Consider the following 9,158-nt stretch of genomic DNA (forward strand, 5'->3'; position numbering starts at 1 on the left):
CTATAGCCAATATCTTGTAGCAACTTTTGGTGAAAAAGAATATAAAAACGAATATATGTATGTGCCTATATGACTGAAGCACTGTGCTGTACACCAGAAACTGACACAACATTGTAAACTGACTATACTTTAATTAAAAAAAATTTTAAAAGGCAAGAAATAGGACCTAAAGGGGAAAAATAAAGAGTTTGCTGATCCTTGATCTGGCCTAACCTCTTATATATGAAAGGGCAGAGAAATTAGAGACTTTTTGATTAATTTATTTAAATATCCAGAGCTTAGAATCTACCTTCTTGACTCTGACTGACATAGTCAAATACCAAAACTTCCTTATAAAATTTGAGATTTGGGAAAGTATATAAAAAAGGGAATGTTTATTCTATTTCTCACTGAAGGACTATGACTAGATAACTTGAATATTTAATTTAAAAGTATCCTAAAATATTTTTATTTCACAGTATCCCTTTTTTGTCTGTGGTTACATAGTTTGGACGTAACTCTACATTCCTCCATTGTCATGCAGGAAACTTTGTTACAATCAAAGAATTGCTGGGATTTTAAATTATTAACTGATTAACAATTCTATCCTAGTTTGTGACTTAGGTGACATCTCAGATAATCATTAGTTGTTTCATTTCCCCATCGCTTCATTTCGAAAGCCACAAACAGCTTGACTTCTGTGCCCAGCCTGCCTCCTGCCTCTTACCCACCTTCTCCGCAGCCTCTGCCCCGCCCTCCCTACTTGGCCAAACTTTGAGTGAAGCTGAGGGACATTTGCAGATGGTGTTATTTCCCCTTTTGCTTCTGGATGCCTTAATATATTTAGGATGGAAGAAAGAAATGTTTTTATATTGACACTCTATCAGTGAGACACAGAAATGCATCTGAGTTGCTTGCTTTAGGTTCTTCAGGAAGAATAGACCCTGTGTCCTGGGCAAGCTGTGTGTGTCCTGGAAAGGCAGGGGCTGGGCTGGCTGTGGTTCAGGGTTTTATTTGCAGAGCTCACAGATTCCAGAGCCCAAAGAAAAATAGGGACAAAAGAACAAAGGCATATAGTAGCTCTTTAATCTAACTACCACCTAATCTTTTTATAGCCATCAAAAATACAAGCATAAGAATCTACCTGACTACTCAGATAACCTATTAACAATGACTTTAGGGAGGAGGGATAAATTAGGAGTTTAGGATTAACATATACACACTACCATACATAAAATAGATGAACAAGCGGGGAGGATATAGCTCAGTGATAAAATGTGTGCTTAGCATGCAGCAGGTCCTGGGTTCAATCCCCAGAACCTCCATTAAAAATAAATAAATAAATAAATAAATAAATAAATAAATAAATAAATAAATAAACAAACAAACCTAATTAACTCCCACTAAAAATATTTTTCAATAAAATAGATAAATAACAAGGACTTACTGTATAGCACAGGGAAATATATTCAATATCTTATAATAATCTATAATGGGAAATAACTTGAAAAGGAATAGATTTTTATATATCTCTCTATATATAGATATATTGATACATATATAACTGAATCACTTTGCTGTACACCTAAAACTAACACAGCATTGTAAGTCAACTATACTTCAATTAAAAAAAAAAAAGAAAAAAAGATTTTAAAATTAAGGCATTAAAACCTACCGCTTTTCATCTATTAACTTTATTAAATCATTTTGTTTTTATGGGAGCATTTTAAAAACTAAATCAATTAGAAGTTGTGGGGTAGATTATACCTAACTAATAGCTTAAAGGTCCAGAGAAAAAGTTTCATCTTATTCAGAATTCTGCCAGAGCAACAGGTCATTTTCAAGTTTTCTCAGATATTATGACCTGTAAAAGATATTATCCTGGAGCGACAAGTACTGACTCAAGTCCATTATCAATTCTCAGGAATTTTGCAAGCTTGTTGTTAAACCTTTGGCAGTTTGCAACTGCCTGTAGTAGGCGTATTTATACCAGGGAAATAGGCAGACTCTCGAAATCAGGGCCAAATCTCATCCAGGTGTTTTATCAGCACACCGTTGAGTATATTCAAACAAACAAACAAAAACATGCTCCTGAGGGTTCTTATCCAGCGGATGAAAATGTTCTAAAATTGATTTATGGCAATGGTTGTACCACTCTTTAAAGTCACTAAAAATTATTAAATTGCACACTGGAAATGAGTGGGCCCTATGATCTGTTAGATACACCTCAATAAAATTGTTAAAATGCTCCCAAGCCAACAAACAAAGTGTCAACATATGTGGATGGCTCTAAGAGGCAGGTACACACCCAACAAATGAAAAATAAAGGCACATTTACTCAGTGCTCTGATGGATGTACATTCTGTGCAGTCACTCTCAACCTTGTCTCCCTCTGGAATCACTTGGAGAGTTTAAAAAGAAAACACTCATCCCCAAGTACTGATGTCATTTGTCTGGTGTGTGGCTTGGGCAGGAATTTTTTCAAACTCCTTGGGTAATTCTAGTGCACAGCCAAGGTTAAGAATTGCAACAGTCGAGCAATTTCCCAAGACAATGTTAGCTTGCCTGTTGTTACAGAAACCGTCCTCAAATATTCAGTACATTTCCAGGCCTTTTGAAATAGAGAAGTCTGGACAGAAAAGCACCTTTTTGTGGTGTTTCTAGATTGTACTGAATGTCCATCTTTGCGCAGGGTGAGAAGACACAGTTCTGTTTCCTGTGGGTTTTACCTGTAGTCGCTTCCTGCTATGGGCACTATGGTGGGAGAAGAGACAGCATTTAGCTCACCTTTGTCGTCTGAGTGAGTGCCACAGGGTCTGGGCTCAAAGATTGTTGCATGAAAGGACCAGAGCTGAATATTTCCTTTATCTATCTTCTACTTTGGGGCTTCCTAATGATCTTGGGCCAAGAATACAGATAACCAAACACGTAAAGAATTATAGTTAAATAACCGAATAAAGCTCCAAGCAAGAGCCCAGGGTCCAGCGTCGGTGCCTGGGCTTCATGACACCCGTTTTGGATGCTCGGGCCATTTCACCTCAGCTGCTTGGGGATTCAGTCTAGGATAGGGATGTCCTGGAACTCACAAGGGGAGTTTACTTTATTGCAAAGTCTAGCTGTTAGGTCTGATCCACCTTCTGAAGGTAGAGTTCAGTTCCGAGACCTCAAGTTTAAAATCTGAAGACAGGACTTACTGAAAACTCTTGCGGTAATGCAACCTGACACAGTCTCTACATTCTTCATGCAGAGAGGTTTCACCCCTGTTTAAGCTTTTCTCTGACGAAGGACGTGGACTTTGGCAGGTTGGAAGCCCGACTCGACTGTGTAATGGATGTGTGACCAGAGGCAAGCTATTCAGTCCCCTCTGTGAGTGTTCTCTTCCTTGTAAGACGGAGATGACAGTGGTTTCTCTGTCTTAGGATGCTTGTGAAGATTAGAGCTGTTTAGTAGGAGAGCAGGTGCAGGCCTCGCCTCTCTGGAATCACAGGTGTCAAAACCAGCCTCGCTAGGATATTTTTTCAGGGAAAAGAGCCAGTTTCTCTAGGAAATCTGCTCCTCTCTTGTGTAATACTTGCTTCTTTTATTAAATCTCCTGAATTGCCTCATCGGGTCCCTTCTTAAAGAGAGGACTACAATGACTCCACCTACTTACACTGTTTGAGGCAGAAAGTTTACCCTCTTCCTGACTTATAGTATTTAGAAGGCTCGAGGTTGCCCTTCTGGACATACATACATACAAGAGCTCACAGATGCGGTGTCAGGAGAAAGAAACACATATGAGATGTTGCCACAGACACTTCCTCATTCTTTATCTTTTGAAAAAGTCCCTCTCCCCTACAGTTGGGACTCGGCCTTCTGTTCATCTACCCGAATGCAGCACAGTCCTCTTCTGTCAATAACTTAGCGCTCAGAACTCTCCAACAACACATTTATTCATAACCCAGATCAATAACAAGGAGACCCAGCCGCACTCAACACCTGCAGCCCAGTTCTGTCCCTAATCTCAAAGAATGTCCAGCATTTGATTTTTGTCCCATTTTCTCCACCTACTAGTTTTCACACCTGGAAAGATGATACCTGCTTTCACAGTGGAATTGGCTGCAAACCGACACAGGCGAGGCAAGTGTAAAGGACGGAAGACTGGGGAGGCAGAGAGACACCGGGTGCAAAAGGTGCTCGTTCATCAGAGTGAGCCTTCAGGTGGGAGAGGGGAGCTAAGATTCCCCAAGCAGCACGCTGAAAAGGGAAGCTGCCCTCTTACCCCAAGTCCTGGAGAAGCTCAGCTTCTCCATCCGACCTGCTCCACAGATCTGAAGGGTCCTGGGTGCTCATCTTCCCTTCTAGAGATTCTGCTCTGCCCATTCACGCCCCTCACGTCCGCTCGGCCCCTGCCCGGTGCTCTGGGAAAGAGGCAGCGAGAGTCGGGCTCTGCAGCTCCTCACAATCTCCCCTCCTCAGCGAGAGAGAGAAGCCGGCTAGCCGGGCTGTGAGGTCTCCAACCAGCAAGGAAGTGAAACTTGGTTACTCCTCCCACTGACACGCACCACCCTGGCCCCGAGGCCCTGGCAGGAGGGTTGTTTCAGTCAGGAAGTATGCAAACCTAGGTCTCTCCCTCTGAGGACACCCACACTGGCTCACACAACAGGCAGTTTCTGTCAAAGAGATGACGAAATTGTTCCACCTGGGACTGACTACTAATTCCAGCTCTTCTCATGAGGCCAAACCCTAGGTCCTCCTCGGTGCTATGAATCTCCATCATTCCCACTTCCTGCTTCACACGCAAGCAGAAGGAGCACCGAGGGAGCTTCTGGATGGATCCGAAACGTCTTTCGAGTGGGTAAAGAAATCAGACTCAAACCACTAGCTTCGAGCCTGAAGTCTGGATTTTAGCACGTTTGCAATATTTCTGCTTCAGTCATCCAGGCTTTCCAACGTACCCTTGACGTTCAGGCTGAGCGTGATTCAGAGACAGGGATCATTTTCTCGTGGAGGAAGATGGGTGAGAGGAAGGTAGGAAAAGGCACAGGGGGCCGGCCTGGTGCCCAGCTAACAGGGCAGGGCAGCCCTCCCGGAGTCTCTGAGTTCCACTTCCTTCCCTGGGCTTACTCACAGCAGGTAGTGCTTGTGTCCAGACTCGTGTACAGAGAATCCGAGCTGCCTAAAAGTCCTACAGGGAAGCCAGCATAACTCTGAATCCTGGGGAATCGGGCAAAGTACCATAATAAATGAACAAACAACATAAGTTGCTTCCTGCCTTCTCTCTGTATGTACCTACAGGAGAGAACGTGTTTCTCTCTCTCTCGCCGCCTCTTGTCACACCTGACTCACTCAGGGCTCAGCAGCATGCTCTATAACTTGCTCCTCCCGGGGCTGTCTGAGGACCAGCAGCTTCAGCATCACTAGGAGCTCATTATGATGCAGAGTTTCGGTTCATCCCAGCACTTCCAAACCAGCATCTACATTTGAACAAGATCCCCACATTGACTGCACATGGAAGTTTGAGGAGACTGCTTTATAGGACACCAAGACAAAAGAGCTGTTCCAGGAGAGGTTGGTCTGCACTTGGCATCATTCTAGCTTTTCTTAAGGTCCTTCCCTATGACCTCTGTTGGTCAGTGATTTGGGAGACCCTGGCTTACTCTGATCGCCAGGGAGAAATTCCTGAGTGTCTAGAGACAGCCTGGGAGAGGCTATGATCTGATAACACACAGAGAACTGATTGTACATCAATATTTAAAATTCTTTTGGCAACAGTGTGTTCAGAAAGAACACGGTGTCCACTTGCAACAGAGGCCAGCTCTGGCCAGGGAGGTGCTGAATGTGAACACGGCAGAGACGGGGGACAGCTGGGCAGATTTCCTGTTCCCTTTCTACAGCTTTTTGTTCAATGTTTTAGTATCTATTCCGTTCCTGTTTTAGCAAATTCTGGTTTTTATTTTGCTTAACCTTTTTTTCCTTTTCTCCAGGAAAGTAGCAGAATTTATTAAGATGATCCCTCTTCTCTTCCCCTTTTCTATCCTCCTGCCCCCTCCCCTTCTCATTTTGTTACTCCATCTGTTGCCCTCTCCTGTGATGTCATTCTCTCTTTTTGTCACTTATTCCGTGTTCCCCAAGATGCCTCCCATCCCTACCGCCCTCCTGCTCAAGTCTATATTCAGCATTATCGTGGTACCAGCTGCTGCAGCATTACTAGATGGTTTCAACAAAATTCTGGACAGTTGTAAAATATTTGGTAATATATTTTATATTAGATTAGTCAGATGCTATTTTTTTAATTAAAGAAACTGCAACTTTTTTGAGGAGCAGGGATAAATTAGGAGTTTGGGATTAACATATACACACTACTATAGATAAACAACAAAGACCTACTGTACAGCACAGAGAACTATATTCAATATTTTATAATAACCTATCATGGAAGAGAATCTGAAAAAGAATATAATTGAATCACTTTGCTGTACACCTGAAACTAACAACACTGTAAATCAACTACACTGCAATAAAAATACATTTAAAGAAAGAGAAACTGCAACTTTTACTTTCAAACAGCTTCCAAACAAGTACGAGGTATACATTTTTTTAAAGCACATAGTTCACTTCTTATTTATTTCAATATTCTCTTTTCAGTGGTGCTGATTCATAAAACTGACTTCTTTCCACACTAGTATTGAACATAGACATGGACACAAACAACCAGACTGTTTTTAACAATTTTAGAACATCTTATTCTTTGTTGGAAAAATATTTCTTTCATCAAGAAATGTTAGACCTTCCTCAGAATGACTGTCACACTCAAATCATCAGTCTTCTCAAAAAGATAATTCGGGGAGAGCTATTTTGTCCAGATTTGAATTTCTTTATTAGAAGAGTAAGTTTCTAATGGTGGGTATTATGCGAAACTTTTCAAAAGAATGACTCCATATAGTTTAAAACCCTTTTTTAATCTTTTCCTAATTTATTGGTCTCTACAGAAATCTCAAATGTCACATCTGGCTCTAACTCACTAACTTCAAGATGTGAAATTCATTCTAACCCCTTTCTCTTCAGAAGGGCAGGAAACTGGAAACAGAAATAAAGGGAATTTTCTCCAAAGGGGAAAGGAATGATATAAACACGCTGAATTTTATTTTCTCAATACGTTCCTAGAGAAAACATGGTTTCCTGGGTAATTTAAAATGCTGAAAAAATAAGATCTGTGGACCCATAGTGTGGGCTCGCAGATGTGTGGGAAATGTATCACAAAGGTTATATGTCATAAAGGTAAACATGTCATAAAGGTTATATGTCATAAAGTTAGTCATTGAGAAATACAAAATAGCCAAGTGGAGATGTCAGCTAGGCAGATGGGTACCCGAGTGCTGGTGAGAAGGGAGCTCTGTTCTCCCTCCTTGCGCCCTTCTGGGTCAGGATTGATCACACATAATTCAGGTCCCTGGGGACCCGGCCACCCCACAGGCTGGTCTTCTCATTATTCCTCTTGGGAGTCCTTCCCCCTGACTTTGGTCAGTTATTCTTCCGCTAACCCATGTGGTGTGCTGACCTAACCTTGATCTCTGGCGTGTGTTTTGATTTCTGCTCTCTTCTCTGCTGCTGCATGTGGAACCCTGATGTCATGCTGGGAGAAGCCCAGGCCACATGGACTGTGTCGTGTGTGTGCTCTGGCTGACAGTCCCAGAGGAACCAGATCGAGCCATCTCAGACCAGGTTCCAGACACATGACTGAAGAAGCCTCCAGATGACTCCAGCCTCCAGCCTCTTAGGTCACTCCCAGTGGTTTGCGTCTTGCCGACTGAATCCCAGATGCTGAAGAACAGAGGCAAGTCATCCCCTCAATGTTCTGTTTGAATTTTGGATCTAAGGAATACAGGCACGTTAAACAATGGTTGGTGCTTTATGCTGCAGAGTGTGGGGTGGCTTGTTCCCCAGTGACAGAGAACTGAAACATTTCTTTATCCTCTGGGTCGCTGTCTAGAATGTGAGCTCCAGGAAGCAGTGACTATCAGTGTCTTATTCCTAGCTATGTACCCGTGATGGTTAATTTTATGTGTCAACTTGACTGGGCCACGAGTTGCTCAGACACTTGGTCATACATTTTTCTGGGTGTTTCTCTGAGGGTGTTTTTAAAATGAGATTAACATTTATTTACTTATCTTTCTTATTTATTTAATGGAGTTATTGAGGATTGAGCCCAAGACCTCTTGCATGCTAAGCATGCACTCCACCACAGAGCTATACCCATCCCCGACCCCCACCCCAAGATTAACATTTAAATTGGTGGATTTTGAGTAAAGCAAATGGCTCTTCATAATTGGGTGGGCCTCACCCAATCAGTTGAAGGCATGACAAGAACAGGAAGACCAACCTCCCAGAAGCAAGAGAATTCTCTGGCAGTGCCTTCAGGCTTCATCTGTAATATCGTTCTTCCTGATTCTGCACAGACAGCCTTCAGACTCAAAATGGAACATGGGCTTTCCGGGGTCTCTAGCCTGCTGGCCCACCTGCAGGTTTCATCCTTGCCAGCCTCCGAAATCAATTCCTTATAATAAATCTCTATATGTACACACCCTATGGGTCCTGTTTCTCTGAAAAATCCTATAACAGTGTCCATAGTCCATAAAACAGTGGTTCTCCACCGGGAGCAGTTTGGCCCCCCAGGAGCATTTGGCAGTGTCTGGAGACATTTTTGGCTTCACAGCTTTGGGCGCCTACTGGCATCTAATGCGCTGTGCTGCTGAACATCCTACAGTGCACAGGACACCCCTCGACACACACACACACACACACACAACAAAGTACTGTCTCACCCAACACACCAAAAGAGTCAGTCTGGTTTACCTCAGGCACATTTTTTTTCTCACTCCAAGAGCATCCTAAAAATGATACCATAAATCCACTAAGGGCAGGGATGCAAAGTCATCTCCCTAGAGGGAGAGCTGAAGTGGAACCAAAGCCAGCCCTCCACATGTGCTTCTGTCCATTTTACTAAATTGCCCCGAAAGAGGGAGTGTAGCTCAGGGAACAGGGCGGGTGGAGTCCTGCACTGTGAGAGTGCCCTCCCGGAGCACGTAGCTCCATCGCCTTGGCAGGACCCTTGGCACAGGGGGTAGAACAGGAGAACAGCAGGAGACTTGGTTCTCAGCACACATGAGGCAATGCTTCTTGAAAGTCCGAGAAATAAC

The 9,158-nt window shown here is 43.0% G+C and overlaps 1 protein-coding gene across 1 annotated transcript in view; it reads right to left on the minus strand.

Moving 5' to 3' along the window:
• The window catches only part of DAPP1 (dual adaptor of phosphotyrosine and 3-phosphoinositides 1), a 50,357-nt gene extending 45,865 nt beyond the window's left edge, over nt 1–4,492 (minus strand). Inside the window, exon 1 of the mRNA XM_010980622.3 lies at nt 4,241–4,492. Within this exon, the coding sequence (XP_010978924.1) occupies nt 4,241–4,341 (101 nt within the window). The 5' untranslated portion in view covers nt 4,342–4,492. The remainder of the gene's footprint in view (nt 1–4,240) is intronic.
• Between the last annotated feature and the right edge of the window lie 4,666 nt (nt 4,493–9,158).

This window comes from Camelus dromedarius, chromosome 1, assembly GCF_036321535.1.
Source record: "Camelus dromedarius isolate mCamDro1 chromosome 1, mCamDro1.pat, whole genome shotgun sequence".
Taxonomy (NCBI): domain Eukaryota; kingdom Metazoa; phylum Chordata; class Mammalia; order Artiodactyla; family Camelidae; genus Camelus; species Camelus dromedarius.